This window comes from Magnolia sinica, chromosome 15 (genome assembly GCF_029962835.1).
Source record: "Magnolia sinica isolate HGM2019 chromosome 15, MsV1, whole genome shotgun sequence".
Classification (NCBI taxonomy): domain Eukaryota; kingdom Viridiplantae; phylum Streptophyta; class Magnoliopsida; order Magnoliales; family Magnoliaceae; genus Magnolia; species Magnolia sinica.
In genome coordinates, this window is record NC_080587.1 from 60676856 (window position 1) to 60697161 (window position 20306).

The 20306-nt window shown below is 39.5% G+C and overlaps 1 protein-coding gene across 3 annotated transcripts in view; it reads left to right on the plus strand.

The window, feature by feature from the left end:
• Positions 1-3730: 3730 nt before the first annotated feature.
• Positions 3731-20306, plus strand: part of LOC131226679 (chromatin structure-remodeling complex protein SYD-like) — a 51733-nt gene continuing 35157 nt past the window's right edge. The window contains exons 1-12 of one of the 3 annotated variants that reach the window (XM_058222308.1): positions 3731-4066; positions 7244-7423; positions 7504-7547; positions 7860-7916; positions 8164-8260; positions 9345-9517; positions 9603-9816; positions 10383-10508; positions 10622-10711; positions 14200-14316; positions 14484-14564; positions 15418-15525. In XM_058222308.1, coding sequence (XP_058078291.1) covers positions 3812-4066; positions 7244-7423; positions 7504-7547; positions 7860-7916; positions 8164-8260; positions 9345-9517; positions 9603-9816; positions 10383-10508; positions 10622-10711; positions 14200-14316; positions 14484-14564; positions 15418-15525 — 1542 coding nt within the window. In that variant the 5' untranslated portion in view covers positions 3731-3811. Of the gene's footprint in view, positions 4067-7243; positions 7430-7503; positions 7548-7859; positions 7917-8163; positions 8261-9344; positions 9518-9602; positions 9817-10382; positions 10509-10621; positions 10712-14199; positions 14317-14483; positions 14565-15417; positions 15526-20306 lie in introns of all 3 variants that reach the window. The other 2 variants (XM_058222307.1, XM_058222309.1) reach the window with 2 other exon arrangements.

Sequence of the window (20306 nt, forward strand, 5' to 3'; positions counted from 1 at the left end):
TTCACATGTCCTTCCATCCCACAATTCCAGCACTTTACCTTTTTTTTGCCCTTGCCCTTGGATTTGGATCTAGAACTTGAAGAACCTGTACCTTGTTTATAATTCCTACCCCCAGTAAATAGTGCATCAGAAGATATCCCCATGTTGACGTTAAGCTTTCTCATAGCCTTCCCGTGAAGGGCTGAGATAATAGTGTCAACACTCAGGGTTTTATTTGTGATGGACATAGTGTCCTTGAATGACTCATACGATGTCGGAAGAGAATTCAACAACATACATGCCTGTTCCTCATCTTTCATCACTTCTTGTATATCCAGCAATTTGCAAACCAATTTATTAAAGTTGCTGATGTGAGCCTCTAGATCTCCACCCTCTGCCATCTTAAAGTTATACCATTGCCGCTTCAAGTGCAAGCTATTTTCAGAGGGTTTTATTGATGATGGACATAGTGTCCTTGAATGACTCATACGATATCGGAAGAGAATTCAACAACATACATGTCTGTTCCTCATCTTTCATCACTTCCTCTATATCCAGCAATTTGTAAACCAATATATTAAAGTTGCTAATGTGAGCCTCTAGATCTCCACCCTCTGCTATCTTGAAGTTATACCATTACCGCTTCAAGTGCAAGCTATTTTCAGAGGATTTTTTCACATAGACATCCTCTAACTTCGCCTATAACTTAGCCGCAGTTTTCTCCCTGATGTCATTGTAGAGAACCTCATCCGTGAGACATAAACGGATTGATGATCGATAAAGCCTTCTTATCAAGAGTACTTCATTCATTATAGGTCACAGTAGACTTTCGCTCCTCAAGAGCACCATCTTCGCCTTGCTTAATTAAGGAACTGATCATCTTGATCTTCCATAACTCAAAATTATTTTTCTCTGAGTACTTCTCAATCTCATATCTAGTGCTTTCCATTATTACTAATCTCTCAGATTCAAATCTGTGCCCCAACGATTTCTTTGATACCACTTGTTGGGGATTTGTGTTGCGGAATCACATAGATCTAGGTCTAGGATAACAATCCATTGACACCAAGCAAACATAAGAGAAACACAGATTTAACGTGGAAAATCCTTTCAGGAAAAAAACCACTGCACAAAGCAACAAAATTCCACTATGAAAGCATAAATTACAAAGAGAAAAAGACTTACCTGATTCGAACAACCTCGAATCTCACCCTTGTGACACCCTTTATAAACCCTAAAACCCTTTTAGAAACCCTTGGAACCCTTTTAGAAAGCCTTAGAATTACTTAGAAAAGCCCTACGGGCCCCTATTTATAATTTAGGAAACACCTCTTCCGCACCTTTGTGAAACCGCCTTAAATTTATATATTTCGCGCAAAACCGTGCACTATGTGTGTAACCCTCGACTAGTCAAAGGAGGGCCTCGACTGGTTGAGCAAATCTCTCGACTGGTCGAGCATCACGGGATAGCAGAACCCATAGATGTTGGACTTCGGGTTGAGCAGGTCTCGATCGGTGGAGTGGACCCTCGATTGGTCGAGCCAGGCCCTCGACCGTTCGAGCAGCACGGTTGCATATAGAATTAAGACATTTGTTTACAACATAACTCTAGTCCAGAGTTGTGGGTGTGAGATATATAAAGTATAATTTTTTATTTAATCCACATCACATTCACATTCCAGTATTGTTTAAGACAGAAATTGACTTTCATTAAATTATCCTCACTAAAAATCAATGTTTAAATCATCATTCACCACTAACTAATCCACTATTTTATTATTATTTTATTATTTTTTGAGTTCAATGGTCATCTATGTAGACCTTATACATCAATTCCTCAATAATGAATAATAAATAAATTATGAATTAAGTCTCTAATACTCTCATTCCTCAAGAAAAAATTTCTCTAACTCATCACCTAAAACTAAATATTCTCAAATGAGTGAGCTATAAAGCCCAGTAAGATAGCCTTGCATAGGTTAACACATGTAATTAAAGTTTTAAAATGGTAAAAAGATATTTCATAAATTCATGAAGAAATCAAGATTTCAATGAAAAGAACATTATAAACCATTCATTTAGAAATATGTATACCATGTAGCAAGCATATCATTATTATATCAATCATAATTTAATTAATTATTAGACTTCTCATAATTTCTTTAATATGGTTGACCAACCTTAATACAACACATGGCTTGGTGACAGTGACAAGAACCTTTTATATGATGCTCATCCATCCAATGGGCACTTGCCTAACAATCGGAACCCTTTGTATGATGCTCAATCATCTAAATGACACTCTTGGTCCAACAATGGAAACCTTTTGCACTTATACTTACCTATCCAAAGGTATCTAACATGGAAATGGGAACCTTTTGCAAATATAAATATATATATATATTCATCCATCTAAAAGACTCACAGTTGAGGGACCACTTCGTATGGTCAAACAACACGCATGTCTCCTAGTAAGTCTGACAGTGAGAAACCTTTGTAAATTAACCATGCTCACCCACCCAAATTAACTACGATGGAGATCTAATATTTCAATTATATTTCCAATAACCAAGTACATTACATGAATGACATGCCTTTTCCAAAGAAATCAAGTCCTCAACTTCTCAACATTTCCATGGCATCAAAACCTAAACACAATCTCATGTAATTATAAGATTCTTCAGTAGACAACATAAAAGCTTTAAAAATATCATAAAATACAATCTTCAAAAAATAAGTTCAAACTTCAATGCAAAATTGAATTTTTAGCAATTATTCAAGGTTAGAACTAAAAGCCAATAATGATGAATTCTCGTTTATACAAATCACGTATTTTAATTCCATATTTATAAGATGAACCGAAAATAAAAATTCATATGAAATAACCTTTTGAAATTAAATAGAAAATACACAAAACTGAGATTACATTGCAACTGCATGAGACAACTCATCTGTCGCTAAACCAGACCGGGGTTTATGTGGGTATACGGTTTTATAATTTGGAGAGTGCTAGGGAAAGCTTCTGACACTGATTTGGTTTGGATTTTTTTTATCTTTTTTTGTTAGCTTGTTAGTACACAACAGGGTCAGTTCACACGTCAGTGTCAACCACCCCCACTACGGAATAGATACCAAGACCTCAGTGTTGTTGAAACGAGGTATGCTTCACTCGGTCTACCACTTGAGCTATGGATGGATCAGGGTGTATTTGGTTTGTATCTTTACTTCTAATAATTGGGTTGATTCTTAATAAGATTTCGATGATCACATAGTGATCAAATGGCTCACTTAAGGCTATACAAATACTGACCGTGGGTTCTTTTTAGCGTGGAAAGTGTGGACCACACCACATGAAGCAGAGGAGATAATATCTCCACCGTTGAAACCTTACTTGGGTCCACAGAGATGTTTACTTTTCATCCAACCCGTTCATTTAGTGAAAAAGAAACGGATGAAGAGAAAATAACAATATTAGCTTGGTCTAAAACTTGTGTGTCCTTCCGGAAGTTTTTAACGGTAGGCTTTCAGTTCCCACTGTTACCTGTGGTGTGGTCTATTTGAACTTTGGATATTCTTTAATTTCAGCGTCAACCACTAAAATGTTCTGATAAAACGGATGGACGGCATGGATAAGACACATACATCACGCTAGGCCGGCAGAGTTTACTCGAGCCTACTGAGTTGCTCAATACGCAATCGGCGTCCTTGTTGTTTCTTCATCGGTAGAGTGCTATTGTTGTTTCCCTGTCGTTGTTCATTTAGTTTTTCTCTTGTACTAAAATTTCATTATCTTTTCCAAAGAACAAAAAAAGAAAAAAAAAAGCTGGGAATCATGAGTGCGATTTTCAAGGGGAGATTGAAGCAGAAGAGAAAAGAGAAGTTGGGAATCATGAGTACACTTTTGAGGGAGAGACTGGAAGTCTGCTTCGAGATCAAGAACAAACGCCGGAGGGGTTTCAACAAGTATGTAAAGGAGTTCCATAAAAGAAAAGAGAAGTTACACCGGCAGAAGGTTCACAGAATTCAGCGTGAGAAGATCAAACTGTTAAAGAACAACGACGTGGAGGGGTCCCTACTCATGGTTCAGGTACTCGTTTAAATTCCCCTCCCCCCACCTTTTTTTTTTTTTGAAATTTATTAAAACGTGTTTTATGTTGGTGTGATGCTTTAGGGCCTGTTTGGAATGCGGGATTAGGTGGTATTGAATTGCATTTGGTGGGATATAAATTCCATCCAATGTTTGGTATGTATGGGAAAGATTGGATTAATCCAGGTATCTGTGGGCCCCACGTTGATGCATGTGTTTTATCCATGCCATCTGTTAAGGGCTTGTTTGGTTTGATGTAATTACATGAATTTTCATGTAATTTCTCTCAAATCAGAATTAAATGTAGAGCTGAAACAAGCCGAACCGAGTCGAGCTTGGCCAAGCTCGGCCAGCAGGCTACCCCAGCTCGAACTTGGCTTGGCTTGGTCCTTGAGCTTGAATGGCCAGCTCGGCTCAGCTTGGTCAGCAGCTTGATCTTTTGAGCCGAGTACGAGTTTGAGCCTGTGAGTTGAGTTCGAGTTTAGATTTTAGGATTTTTAATGTATATAATATATAATATATAATTTATTTAAATTAAATATTTACAAAATATTTATATTAAGTGAACCCAATTCGAGTCAAATCGATTCGAACCGAGTCAAGTTCTGAGTCAAGTCGAGTTGAGCTTGGTCTAGCTTGGACTCGGCTCGAAATTTTTTCGAGCTAAAAAAATCAGCTCGACTCAGCTCGAACCCACTTTTGAGCTGAGTCGAATCGAGCTTTCCCGAGTTGAGTCGTGCGAGTTAACCGAGCTAACTCAGTTCGTGTACAACTCTAATTGAATGTATTTCAAAGTGAAGAGTAGTTGCCCAGGAAGAGATTTCATGACAATTTGAGGCCAAAGCTTGGTGGGCCTCACCATGATATATGTGTTATATCCACTCCATCCGTTCATTAGTAAAGATCATTTTAGGGCTTGGGCCCAAAAATGAGGCATATTCAAAGATCAAGTGGACCACACTACATAAAATACTGGAGATTGAACGCTAACCATTTAAATGTTCTTCCCATAGTGTGATCCACTTGAGCTTTGGATCTGTCTCATTTTTGGAGGCATACCCTAGAATGATTTGGCCAAATGAATGGATGGCATGGATAAAACATATACATCATGGTGGGCCCCATAGAGTCCATCTCGTTTTCCGTACCTAAAAGTTGATGCTGTCAATGTCATACAACATCCCTTCCATCACAAATTCCTTTAGCATGTAATTAATGCTTTAAAAGTGTAAAATACACTGCAATTTCCCTGAAATACATCCAACCAAACAAACCCTAGGATAAATGACCAACTGTTATGATTTGGTCATTAAACAGGCTGTAGTGTAATTGATACATTCAAGCTCCTTATTGTAGCCATTCAAATGTTGTAAATCATCCATTCAAGCCCTAAATTGTAGCCATTCAAAATATTGTTACTGGTTTTTTCATCTCTAAACACAAGCTCTCGTCTCACTCAGAAGTGTGAGATAGAGAATTCATTCACACAAAGTTCTGTGTTTATATGGTATTAGAGTCATCACGCTCTTCCCATCTCCTTTAAAAAATTAAAAAAAAAAGAAAAGAAAAAGAAAAAGAACGAAAAAAAGAAAGAAAAAGAAAAATGTCAATGTCTTCATCCTCTTCTCCCTGTATTATTTCTCCTAACATTCATCACTATTTACCTATCAAACTAACGCAGGCAAATCACTTGGTTTGGCGATCACAGTTCCTACCAATCCCGAAGGGCTATAACCTTATGGGTTTTGTGGGTGGATCAAGTCACTGTCTGCCCCTGCCTATACTCGGAAAAGACAACTCTCCTGAAATCAACCCAGAATATCTCGACTGGCATTGCCAAGATCAAATGATATTAAACTGGATCATCTCTTCTTTAACGGAAGTCCTTGCCCAAATTGTAGGACTAAACCACATCTCGAGAAGTGTGGGAACATCTTGCTGCCACCTTTGCTGGCCATTCCAAAGCTCGGATTATGTAACTCAGATTAAAACTTCATCAAATGAAGAAAGGATTAGACGCTATGTCATAGTATCTTCTCAAAGCCAAAACTCTAGCAGATCAGTTAGCCATGGTGTCTAAGCCAGTTGAAGATGACTTTATTTACATGCCGACTAGGCCGGCTGCCCGGATGACAAAAAATCACAAGGCAGGTATCTTGTTTATTTGGGCACCAATCTCATCTCCTGGCAATCTCGTAAACAACCAACAGTTGCTTGCTCTAGCACCCAAAGTGAATATCATACTCTTACCAGTGCAACGGCTGAGCTCACATGGTTTCAGTCACTATTTTGTGAGCTTCGCATGTGTCTATCTCTCTCAGCCACCTACCTTATGGTGTGAAATGTTGGTGCCACATATCTCTCAGCGAATCTGGTCTTCCATGCACGTGCCAAACATGTTGAAGTTGATTTTCACTTTGTCCGGGACAAAGTTGGCATAGGCGACCTACAAGTTCGTTTCATTTCAACCAAGAACCAACTTGCTTACATCCTAACCAAGGGCCTCTCTACTAAGCAATTCATTTTCCTACGTGACAAACTCACCGTCACACCAGCAATGCCAAGTTTGAGGAGGCGTGTTAAGGAAACTGACCAACTGTTATGATATGGTCATTAAACAGGCTGTAGTGTAATTGATCCATTCAAGCCCCTAAATCGTAGCCATTCAAAATGTTGTTACTCATCCATTCAAGCCTTAAATTGTAGCCATTCTAAATGTTGTAACTCATTCATTTAAGCCCTAATTTGTAGCCATTCAAAATGTTGTAAATGATTTTTTCATCTTTAAATACAAACTCTCCTCACTCAAAAGTTTGAGATAGAGTATTCATTCACACAAAGTTCTGTGTTTATACAGTCCATCCATATGCGCCCTTTACACGTGACACTCGAGTTGCATATGAATATAGGTGACCGGCATCAGTTGTGAAATATGGTCCATTGATTACAATTCCAGTGTCCACCAAACGCTAGTTTCATGTAATACAATGTTTTCCCGAAGGAAGAATTCGATCCCAAATCTGGGTTTGGATGGTCAAAACAACATGGCATTTCTAGACATATAATCATTGTGTAACAATGGTGTCAATTCCATCTAATGCAGTTCAATACCACCAAATCCCACGTTTCAGATTGGCCCCTACCTTCTTTCATATTGACACGTTGATAACCATGTAGGATGCAAAATCAGATCGTGTTAAGCAGCTCCTCAAGGAGACTGAAAAATATCTTCAGCAGCTGGGCACCAAAGTGCTGGAAACAAAGGCTATGGCGAGGCATTTTGAGATGGAAACGAATGAAAATCGAGCAGTTGAGAAAAATGAAATGATCATCAATAATGAAAATGAAAGCGATCAGGCATGGGTAAGCATCAGCTTTGTGCATGACTTGAAGTTACCTTTCATTCTCCATCTGATTTTATGAGTTTTCTTTTGCAGCATTACCTTTCAAACAATGAGAACTACTATCAAATAGCTCATAGGTATTGATGTTATATCTCAGAAAATGTTGTGGCATTTTGGGTAGTGGAATGCTTTGATTGCATGTGTTGACTACTGGTGGCTATTAATTGGCAGCTTTTATAAAGTAGAATGCTTCAGAAATGGAATATTGGTTTGGGCCATTACTTCCTCTCTGTTTTCCTGGGAAATTCCTCACATTGTGCTTTGTTTTTCACCTATTAGATTCATGAACACTCATGCATAAATACATCCCTTCACGTACATATGTATGTATATGCTTTCAATTCATCTTTACTAATGGGAATTCATATTACAAACATTGTTTTCTGCAGTGTGAAAGAGAGCGTAGATGAGCAGCCATCCTATCTTCAGGGTGGAAAATTGAGAGAGTGAGTCTGATATTTATAATTATCATTTTTTTGCAACTGAACCTTTTTTTTTTTTTTTTAAAAAATTTTTGTAAAGAAGAATATAGCCTTTATTTCTTACCTAGAAGAACGAGGTTCATGTAGCTGATCTTATTAATTGGGATAATGATGAGATGATGATGATGATGATGTTGATGATGCGATGCAGATGCACTCTTTTCTCTAAATCAAGTTTTGAATTTATATGATATCTGTTTTTACTTTACAGGCATGAAATGAATGGTCTGCGATGGTTGGTTTCATTATACAACAATCACTTGAATGGCATTCTTGCTGATGAAATGGGTCTTGGTAAAACTGTCCAGGTATGGCTGAGTGAGATGTGAAATTGCATTAATTCAATAAGAGGCTGTGTGTGCACATGCATGTCAGGCACATAGTTTGTACATGTGTGTATGCTTTGGCGATCTGGATCATTGATCTGATGGCCCCCTATCATGGATTGACCATTATCCACACTGAAAGATTCAAGCTAACTGATTTGTGGTCTTTATTCTATTGAATGACTCATGGCATATATTTTCTTAATCACCAATTTTCTGGTCAGTAATTGAAAAATTAGGCCTCTGTGTGCAATATGAAAATTACCTATTAGTCATTAAAGTTCCTTATCAGTCACCGATAGATGATTCTTTATAGACGCAAACATTTGTGTGTGTGTGTGTGTCTACAGTCCACACACATAGACACTGATATAGACCGTACCACCACAACTTGTGGTTGCATGGGCTGCTGTGGGGCCCACATCATCTGTGCATCGGATCCACCCCATCGGTCTTGTTCTTCCCCTCGTGCTCACTGGAGAAACCAAACACCGGGCTGATTCAAAACTAGGCGGACCATGATGCAGGGAACAACATAAAATCATGCCTAAGAACTCTAAATTCACATGGTGTGGTCCACCCGGGTTTTGGATTGGCATGAACTTTTGTGTCCCTTCATCCTAACAGGATGCATTCGATGAGCGGATGAGATAGCGTATACCCAAAACAGTGTGCCCCACAAACGGAGGGGACAATTTTTTTGGTTGGGCATCCCCTCCCAACTGTTCCTTGTGGGGTGGTCTACTTGAGTTTCCGTTTGGGCTGATTTTTGGCCCCATGACCTAAGATTGAAGGGTGCATCTAATTGATGGGGTGGATATGATGCACAGTTGGTGTGGGCCCCACAATACCACAACAAGTGGTGGTACCTGTACCACATGAGCACGCACACAGACATGCATGCACCCACGCTTGCATGCACATATAGTGATGATGAATAGTGGACATGCTTGCAAACACACATTATGATGATGAATAATGGACACTCGCACATGCAGTACACTTACATATACTGTGGTGAGTAATGGTGCTGAAACAAAGCATCTGATAAGCAGTCTTTTTGCAGGTTATTTCTCTAATTTGTTACCTGATGGAATCAAAAAATGATAGAGGACCGTTTCTGGTAGCCGTGCCATTGTCTGTTCTACCAGGATGGGAGTCTGAAATTGCCCTCTGGGCCCCTGGCATAAACAAAATCACATATGCTGGCTCTCCTGAAGAGAGGTGTAGGTTATTCAGGTAACAGCAAGTCAATGTGAAATTCCTTGCTTTATCATTTTGTTAGTTATGTGAGGAACAGATTAGTTGTCATTCCTTTTTGCAGGGAAAGGATCTGTCATCAGAAATTCAATCTCCTTTTGACAACATATGAATACTTAATGAACAGACGTGATAGACTAAGACTCAGAAAAATCCATTGGCACTATATAATAATTGATGAAGGCCATCGCATAAAGAATCCATCTTGCAAGTTGAATGCGGAACTGAAGCATTATCAGAGTTCTCATCGCTTGCTGTTGACTGGAACACCTCTACAGGTCAACCAAAATTCTCCCTCTGCTAGTGCAAATTGAGTTCCATTCCCATAAGTGCGATATATTTCCTTTCCTTTATTCATTTATTTATTGTGGGTTACTGCCTCATTTTCCTTTGCCTATTAGAGTATCCATGTTTTTTTTTTTTTTGGGGGGTGGGGGTGGGGTGTGGGGTGTGTGTGGGTGGGGTGTGTGTGGGTGGGGTTGATCTTCTGAACTTAGAGATCTCTGGGACATCCTCATCCATGTTTGTTTCCATCAGATTAACTATCTCGATCACCAAACAATGTCCTTTCACCTGTACGGACTGGGAGCATTTGGGCACTATTTCTGTTTTGATTCACCAGCACTTTATAATTCTTCTCCCGTGTTTCAATTCCTTCCTTCACAGCTTATGTCATTAGCATTTTCTTTCCGCCTTGGAACTGGATTGCATTGATTTTGTTTCTTTCTTTGCAATATCTACATATACATTTTGATTTATTAAGATTTTTCTCAAAGTGTATGCTTGAATAATTTAAATTCTCTTTTTCTAGATGATGGATATAACTGTCTCTTTTTTTACACAGAACAATCTTGAGGAGCTATGGGCGTTACTGAACTTCTTATTACCAAACATTTTCAATTCATCAGAGGATTTCTCACAATGGTTCAACAAACCTTTTGAGAGAAGTGGCAATAGTTCACCTGATGCAGTAAGTGTTGGGCTTATATTTAGTATGTAAAATGCAGCATTTTTGTTTCTTTCTAGCCTGATGTGAGAACATTTTCTAGGATCTTTGTACAATTGATACTCATGATCTAACAGGCTTTGCTATCCGAGGAGGAGAATCTTTTGATTATAAATCATCTTCACCAAGTCCTTCGACCCTTTGTTCTTCGGAGGCTGAAACACAAGGTCTGTGAACTAAGTTCTTCTTGCTTTTGGTAAGCTATGTTTTGTAAGTATTTTGTTTACATATTCAAAATCTTTGTCCTTGTTAAGCTTTTCACTAAAGTGATATTCTAATAGATAAAGCCTTTGTATTCCTGGATTGTTTACTATTTTGAGTAAATAACATATTCTAGAGTGATTGGTATGATATATATTTTATCTTGAATTTCTTTGATACTCTCGAATTCCAGAGCTCCAGAAATGATTCTAGTTTGTTGGAAGCAGTGACATCTCGAACAAAATGCTAGAATGTTCTTTTAACAAAAAAAAGAAAAGAAGAAGAAAGAAAGAATGGTTTACATATTTGTCATCAATTGCCTTTTTTGTTGGGGATTGAGCAGTTTCTTTTTAGGGGAGCATTTGTAGAATCCATAGTTATTAGGGCTGTAAACAGGTTGGATATTGCATATAATCCATATCTCATATCCAACTTGGATTTCAGATATGGATACAGATTTGGATATATGTTGGATATGGATATAATCCAAAGTCGGATAGTTAGGTAATTTGATATCTGGGTAATATCTAATTAAAAAACTAAAATATAAGTTACATATCTAATAAAATTAGCAAACGCATACAAAAATAGAAAAAAAAACCCACTATCCTTGAATACCTAATAAACTAGTAAAAAATAATGATTTCCATAACACATACTATCATGCTACAATTCTTACATCATTTAAATAAAAACTGACTTTGACAAAAAAAGTCAATTGCAATTCATCAAGAATCACCTTATCAACCTCATCATCCATGTAAATATCAATCAACACTATAGAATTTAATAAGATATTATTTAGTTAAAAATATTATTAGTTCCATTCTTTAAAAAAATATATTATTAATTGCTTAAATTGTGGAAATGTTGTTGGGTAATCGGGTAAGCAGATATGGATATCCATATTTGACATGCTTAGAAGTCGGATAATTGGGTAAAAATTCCATATCCGTATCCGATTTTCTCGAGTTTGATATGTTGGGTAAATGGATATAAATTGCCAGCCCCAGTAGTTCATCTTGCCAGCCCCAGTAGTTAGTCTGGTCCACTGCTTTTACATAGATATGTATGAGTTCATCCTGTATCCACTTACACAATCGGCTTTACAACAACTGCACATGGATATGTATGAGTTCTCTCCACTGTTCATCGTGCATGGTGTCATAGTTGTCAAGTTGCACATGCTGACTACCCACCTAGCCATGAGCCCTTCTTGGCCTGGCAGCATAGTGATTGAAGGTAGGTTTACACAAGTAGATACGTAAATATGCTATATATAGTTACATATATGAATATGCTTTTTTTAATGAATGGAAATTAATTTTATTAAAGGAAGGAAAAAGGAAATCAAAACAAATAAGGCTAGCAAGCCCTGCAACACAAAAACTAAGCAGATTACAATCGGTGCCTAAGATCTGAGGTCATTAGAGCAGCCGAGTGGGCTCCATCTTTTGCAAGAGAATCTGCTCTTGGCAAATCTAGGATGTGGGAAATAGAGTCCGTTATACTGGCGTGTAGTTCAAGTGCTTCATTAAAAATATTGGCGATCCTCCACAGGGCATGGCCTTAGATAATCCAAATTGGTCACATTTTTACATTTTTTGAATCACAGGCAACAGGGACTGAAATTATGCTGAATCGCCAGCTTAACCCTGCCCTCCCCATCAACCCTCCCATTGTCCCCCATTTAACTGACCAGTATGGTCTAGAAACCAATCTCCTTGAGCCACATACCCCTATCACTTCTCTCTGATAGATTGCAAAAGAGCTGAACTTTTGATCCTTTGTGTTCATCTGCCAGGCAGAGCTCCTCCCATTCTTTGGTCTGCCTATTGGCTTTTCTCAGCCTCCTCACTAACCATTTAAGTGCTGAAGAATCTAGACTCCCCCAGATTTTGATAAGCTAGTCCCAAATCTTCATTCATACAAATTCGTCCTCCTTTTACTGTTTTTGAATCTATCTCTATCACTGAGCCTATGCAATTCAACTGGTTTGACCAACAGAAATATTTTATTGGCCTGTCATAAAAACATTCACCCCTACTAGCATCTCATCCTGTCTGTTGCTTCAAACTCAAGTTGTATCCATTTTTAGAAAGACTTTTCACGGTGAAATCCCCCTCCTGGTATCTCCATTTTAGCCTCACCAATTTGGATATCTCCTCATAAGAGACTCCCTCCGTTGCCACTGTTGCCACCAGCCCTTCATTTAAGATCCTCCTGCAACTCCTGGATAACCTTTTAGTCCAACTTCAAGGACTTTTTTCCCCTCAATCTTTTCCACCCAAGCCATCTTACCTCTGTCATTATCCTTTGGAATTGATTCATTTTATAATCTATGGTTGATTCCAACATTCCTTAACGTTGTTTCACCTTGTCCTCGAAGAGTATCCCACCATTCGACTGACTTGAGGGTGACGTGATGCTGGCTTGCCCCCCTCACCTGTGGCTCCTCTAGTAATTAGTATCTTCTTTTCCCTCTTTTGCCTTTGGCCCATGTTTAGCGATGAACTTCCAACACTTGACTGCCAATTTTCTTCCCATCCCCTACTTTTCATTTATGCCGCCTGTCATGTCCTAAACCTTATCAATGGAAAATCCCATCTTTCCCATTCACTTGTCCCTCATTTAGCACCTACCTTCTATTCCCTGGGGGTGGCCAAGTACTTGAGCATGCCTTCAATAGAAAAAATAAAAAATATTTCTCCTTATTTTTTTCCTTTGTGTTTTCTTTTTGTCTTTGTTTTGCTTTGCCTTTTGGCTCAATAAAATCAATATCTTTCAAATAAATAAATAAATAAAATAAATAAAATCAGCATGTCATCTCCACTTATTATCTGATGGGTGGTTCATGCTGAGCGGGCTCATCTGGCACTAAATCCTCTTTACATCAACCATTCTCTGTGCATGCAATAGTTGTGTTAAGGCATGGGGCTTGACTGTGCTGGCATGTGAGTCGGGATGGTTACTGGTCAGTGCCCTACTATTTAAGCAGCCAACTACTTGAGCATGACCTTCGATGTGGGTGGGTGCTTTGTGCTTAGTGGTTTGCCTGGCAATTGCCCATCCATGACCCCATTCTGCCTGCTCTCCCTTTGAGGCATGCATGTTATAGTCAGATCGGCAGTACTTACTGGTTGGGAACATGTTGCCCTGTGAGTGTTCTCAATGTGAGCCTCCGTCATGGCCTGCCTGGTGAGCCCACCTGAAAGAGGGTTGATGTTATGTGAGTTCTGACCGTAGAAAATTTGCCAATCTACCATTTAAACCAATCCCATATTGCTGGGTGGAAGGCTAGGTTGCTGATTATTTTTGCAATGGTTTCTTTAGCAAGTGGTTTCTCAAAAATGTTAAAATGTTATAATTTTGTTCAATTAGTCTATGGCCAGCCCCCAAAATAGCTGGGACAAGGCTATGGTGATAATGATCTTACATTCCTGTTTTCTGGTAGGTTGCAATTGAATTACCTGGGAAGATTGAGAGACTGGTAAGATGTGACACTTCTGCTTATCAAAAGCTTTTGATGAAGAGGGTGGAAGATAATCTTGGTTCCATCGGAGCTCCAAAGGTATTTTATGCATTCTCTCTCTCCCTCCCTCCCTCGCTCCTTTTCTCTTATCTTCTCTTCTCTTCCAAGTTTTCTAGAAGTGAAATTCTATCACTACTTTTATGATTTCTTCTGTGATTGTCCCAGTCTTACCAGTTTCTATGCCTAATGTCATTCCCCATGGTTAGGTCCGCCGGGTTTACAATTCTGTGATGGAGTTACGCAATATATGCAATCATCCATATCTAAGCCAAGTGCATGCAGAGGAGGTATGTCTCATTGTCACTTTCTCAACATTCTGTTTCTATGTTAATGGCAAGTTTGGAATCTACGATACCTAGATATGGATACTGATGCAGGCATAATATGGATATGGAAATGCAATTGTCCATTTATAGAAAATGCGCAATATATATATGGATTAGGGTATCCTGTTTGTTGCATGCTATTCATGTTTAGTTTACATTTTTTACAAGATCGATATGTCATTCTATTGATTGTAGTATTAATAAACTATCTTTTGTTTCTTAATCTTTATTGCTTAATAAATTTAAAGAAACTTGTTAGTTAACAACTTCTTCTTTCTTTCTTTCTTTTTTCGAATGGCTAGTTTACAACTGTTATGGTATTCATACATCATGAATAAGCATATAGAATGAAAAAAAGAACAAAAAATTGTCAAAGTTTAAAAAAGATCGAATCTAATACAATCTGATTCTGTTAAAATGTTTCCTATAAGTATCCTATTAGTATGGTATTGTGTCCCATACAACACGATATATTGAGCATAGACAAGTATCTGGGTATCATAGATTGAAGTGTCCACAAAATTTGGATGGGCATGTGCATCCCCACAGCATCAAATGAGAATGGTGTGTGATCCTTTACTATTGCATTCTCATTTTGGTTGATTTTAAAGATGGAGGCATCTAGAGCATCCTACCATCTGCATTTTGTGGGATGCACCAAATGCGTTTGCCTTTTGCAAAATGTGCATGGGCGAGGCCACATTCAATCCCATTGTCATTCCAAGGTGCATTAAAATGGGTCCTTAATCTTCTGCGTTATTTGCTAACTCTTGCTTTACTTTCATCACAACTCTGGTTGTTCTTGTGGCTATAGGTTGATAGTTTAATACCTAAACATTATCTGCCACCAATTGTGAGACTTTGTGGAAAGCTAGAGATGTTAGATCGGTTACTACCGAAGCTAAAGGCAACCAATCATCGGGTATGTGACAATCTTTGTATATGTTTAATCTGATTTGTCGATGTTGCCAATGATATGATTTATGTCTTGTTTCTGGCCATAGTGGATTCATTTATCCTTTTGTAAATCTATACATGACCATGCTGTGAATGGAGTTTTCTGAGATGTTGGTGGCCCGGTCATTAGGCTCTGTAGGTTGTTTATCTTATTTTCTTCTTTATTTTATTTTATTTGTGCAGATAGAGTAGTTTGGTCATTTTGTCATTATGAGGTAAAGATAAAGCATCTTTCTGAGTTTTTTATTATATTATTCTATTATTATTTTTTAATGCCATTGTTTTTCTTGTTGAGAAAGGCGAAATTTCCTGGGTTACTTGGATACTCATATGTTTGGCCTACCACTCTGTAATACACGAACCCTTCATATTGGCACCAGAAGGCTGGACTTTTGATGCAGGACATGAAATTCAAGCATGATGTGAAAGATTTTCAAGCTTTTGATCACACTAGTTCAGAAACAATTACACAAAATTTCACGTCCCACACAAAAGTTCAAACACTCAATCAAGGGGAATCTTGTGCGGATCCAGGCCTACACATGCTAGGGCCGGATCAATCAAAATTATAGACCAAACAAGAATCAAAGGAAGGTAAATTCATCCACACATGCACATAAATAATTCCCCCAATCCAAGGGATTCAGAAATTTCAATTCGGGGAACCCGAAGGTTGAAGAAAGGGCATAAAATTGGGGATCTGAGTAATTTAGGGTTAGGTTTAGGGATTTTGGGTGAAAGAGGAGTGAAAGAGAGGAAAGAGACGAACCAGAGAGGTACCGCACTTATAGACAGCAACAATGGCCCAGACGCACGTGCGTGTGATCCCGGCCGCACGTGTATCGGGCTCACTATTCAGAAAAAGGCCACCTTGGCCCTGGTTGGACAAGGATGGACTCCAAAACCCCCAAATGTCAGCTTGATCCGACGCACGATTTGTGCATGGTGCTCTGCCAAAGTTTCAGCTCTCCTGCAGGGCCAGATTTTGGAAATCTGCTGTAGAGAGAAAAACGCCTGCAAATATTGATGGATTTGCAGATGGAATGCTTGTAGGAGGAGAAATATGGATGGTAGAAGGTGGGAGCGAATCGGGATAGGTGTGGCTTCGCACCATGGTAGTCAGCCCTTTGAGGAAGGGAGGGTTTCGCACCCAATTGAATCTCTACTACTCAGAAATTTAGAGGAGCAAAAAACGCAGCAATTTTATTAATCTTCATTCAGAAAAAAAAGACTACAAGGGATGCCTATTTATAATAAAACCTTATACTCCAAAACTCGCGCCATGTGCTTAACCTATTACTTGGAGACGAAGTAATAAAAAATAACAACTAATCAAAGCAATCTAAACCGTCCATGATATTCCTAATAACAATAATAAGTAAAACCCAAAGTACTAGATTAATTAGAATAGTGGACCACGATCATGAGAACCCATGGTGGGATTCACATGACTATCGGGTCCACTCTAACGAACCAAAACGCAGTCATCTAACTAGGAGTAGGAGGTCCTTCCTGGACGTCGTCATCGATCCAGATCGTGAGATGTCCCCATCAACTTTGTGGAGTAATTCTGACCAACATACTATTGAAATGCTGGATATTTGCTGCAAAAAGGTAGATTACCTAAGACTAATCCAAAGGGTTAGAAAACATCATAACACTGGTTATAAAGGTCACGGTTGCTCCATCATATCACGCAACAAAAATGCCTATTAGATATTGGCCACCATTTTCACAATAACAGCAGCTCTGCAATGGGAAAAATTGTTTTGTACCGATTTCTAGACCATAAAAGTGTTACATTTTCGATTATAAAAAACCATTCTTCATGAAAAGCCCATTATTTTGCCTAGGCTGGATGCTTTCCTTTTTCATTTTCTTTAAAAAGCTAATCATCTATTATGGGGTCATAAACAACTTTTTAGAAATTATCATCTCGGAGGGCGAATCATCTCTCTTTCGATATATTTCATGTCTATTTTTAGATGTCCAAAATCAGTTGAAATCAAGTTAGAAAAGATTAGACATGATTTTCATTGGCAAGGGCAGGAGAAAAGCATAATTTTCATCTTTTGAGTTGGGATGAGTTATGCTAACCATTATCTCAAGGAGGGTGCGGGGTTGCGGAAATTGGGGATGAATGATGAACATGGCATTGTTGGGTAAATGGGTGTGGAGGTTTGGGGTTGAGGAGGGCAGTTTGTGGAGAGAGGTGTCGGGTGGAAAATATAGTGTAGAGGAGGGGGGTAGTTGGACAAAGGCTTCTTCATTGTATGTGGCCTCATCATTATGGAAGTCGGTGAACATATTAAAGGATAAGGTTTTGGGAATGTGTGGGTTTTTCATTAGGGAATGGGAAGAATATACGATTTTGGGAGGACATGGGGGTGGGGAATAAAAATTTGAGTTTATTATTTCTTCATTTGGCTCGTATTGCTATAGAACCAAATATCTCGGTTGAGAGGTGTTATTCCATTCATGGTGAGGAAGTTATTTAGGGTCCTCCTTGTAGAAGAAATTTGACCAAGGCAGAGGTGGAGGGGTTGTTAGATTATCTCGAATCGCCTCCCATCAATCTCAGAGGAAGATGCTTTGGTGTGGCTCATTGAAAAAGATGGTAAATTCTCGGTTAAGTCCTTATACATGAGAATAGATGGAGGTTATTCTAATCAAGTTGAGTCTCATACATTGCAAGCATGGAGATATGGTGCTCTTTCCAAGGTGGCGGCATTTGCATGGTTTGTGGGTAGGAGAAAGGTTCTTATAGTTGACAACCTGCGAAAATGTGGTCAGTTAATCCCTAATGTATCTCCTATATTATAGCAATGAGGAGTTGGTTGATCACCTTTTCATTCATGGCCTTTTTGCATCAAAGATGTGGTCCAACTTCTTTAAACTATTTGGACTCTCATGGGTTATTCCAGGATCGATTGACCAATTTTTCTTGGCTTGAGATGGAGGGGGCAAGAGCAAGACCAGGAATCGAATATGGAGTTTATGTTTATTAGCAGCTCTTTGGAGCTTTTTTTAAAAATAACTTTTATTTTCATTCAAAACAACCCAAAACGGCTGTACAAAACGTACAAAACATTCGGGCAGCCCCAACAACAAAAAGATCAGCTTGGGGGGCCTATCATAAGGGGTCATAGCACGACCACCTATATACAAAAGGAAAACAGAACAAAACTTGCCTAAGGGGTGGACGGTTCTGACCTGAGCGACCTTAAACCGACTTTGTCAAGGAAAATCTGACCTCTAACATGTTCTGGAAGAGACGATGGAGGTACAGGGCTGTCTCCTAATTCCCACTTCCAGCTCGAGCCATACTGTCGGCGGGGCCGTTCCCTTCTCGAAGGATGTGATTGAAGGTGAAAATGCCCAACTGTTTTAAACCGTTTATCCGTGCAGCCCATGGTTTCCATCTCCACAGGGTGGCAGACTTTCCCAGAAGAAGGTTGGTCACCACTTTGGAGTCAGATTCGACAATCACTTTGTTCAATCCTCTCTTAAGGCAAATCACCATCCCATCGTGAATTGCACGTAGCTCTGCGAGATTATTAGAGCCCACGCCATATCCAGTGGCAAACGCAAACATGAAAGCGCCATCATCTTTTCTGCATATGCCGCCACCACTCGAAATCCTGGGGTTTCCTCTGGCGAAGCCATCCACATTTAATTTTACCCAGCCGGGAGGCCTATTCAACTTGACAACGACGGCTCTGCCTCTCTGGCTATTCACGGTACCTGTCCTAAGTCGTAACCTTTGAATGTTGGTGTTAGAGGGCGAAGGCACTGTCCTCTCCAATCACATGGGTAGCCCACCAGTTAATTCGGGCGATGGAGGCCCTGACATGCATAGGTTTGTTCTCATACTTAGCAAAGTTCCTCGCTCGCCAAATCTCCCAGAGGATCAGAATTGGGAGCATTGTTCTAACACGGGATGAAGCACTACCCGGGGCAGAGGCACTTCGCCGTTGGAGTAGTCTATTGCGAACTGTTTGCTTAGGAGGCGAGGACACACCAAAAAAGTTGCCGAAATGGTTCCAGATGGAGATCGCCTGCTGATCAACGAGGAAAAGGTGGTGAATGGACTCTGTATGCTGACTTGGAAGGCCCTCGCCATGACAACAAAGACACTTGGAAGCCAACGCCATGCCCTTGGATTGAATTCTTTCATCAACAGGGGTCGCTCCCTGCAACAATCTCCACATGAAAATCGAGATTTTGGGGGGGAGAGTACTATCCCAGATTCCGTTAGCCCGTTGCATAGTTGGGTGGGACCCTCTATGTAATCTCCAGGCTGATTTGACGGTGAATACACCAACAGGATTGTGGGGCCAGAAACATTCATCCTTCTCGAATCTCGACCGATGTTGCAAAGCCGCATTGGAAGATTTCATTAATGATACCTTGTGGGAGGAAGGTAAATACCGCTGATGGGGGGAGAGGGCCAGCGTTACCCAGAAAATCCCGCACTTGTAGATCGCGGAGGGTCTCTGGGATCGGTCTATCAAGGAGCCGCTGAAGAGGGCCCATTCCCGTCCAATTATAAGCCCAAAGGTTCAGCTTACCCCGACCTAGTTGCTACTGAACGTTCTCTGTCAACATCGGAAGAAAATTTCTGATTTTTCTCCAAAAAGGGGAAGCATTTGCTGCGGCAATGTTGGAATTTCTGCAATCAGATCCCTGTGGTGTTTGGCCCTCATGTGGGATACCCACAGACTACTGTTATCTCCAAATTTAACC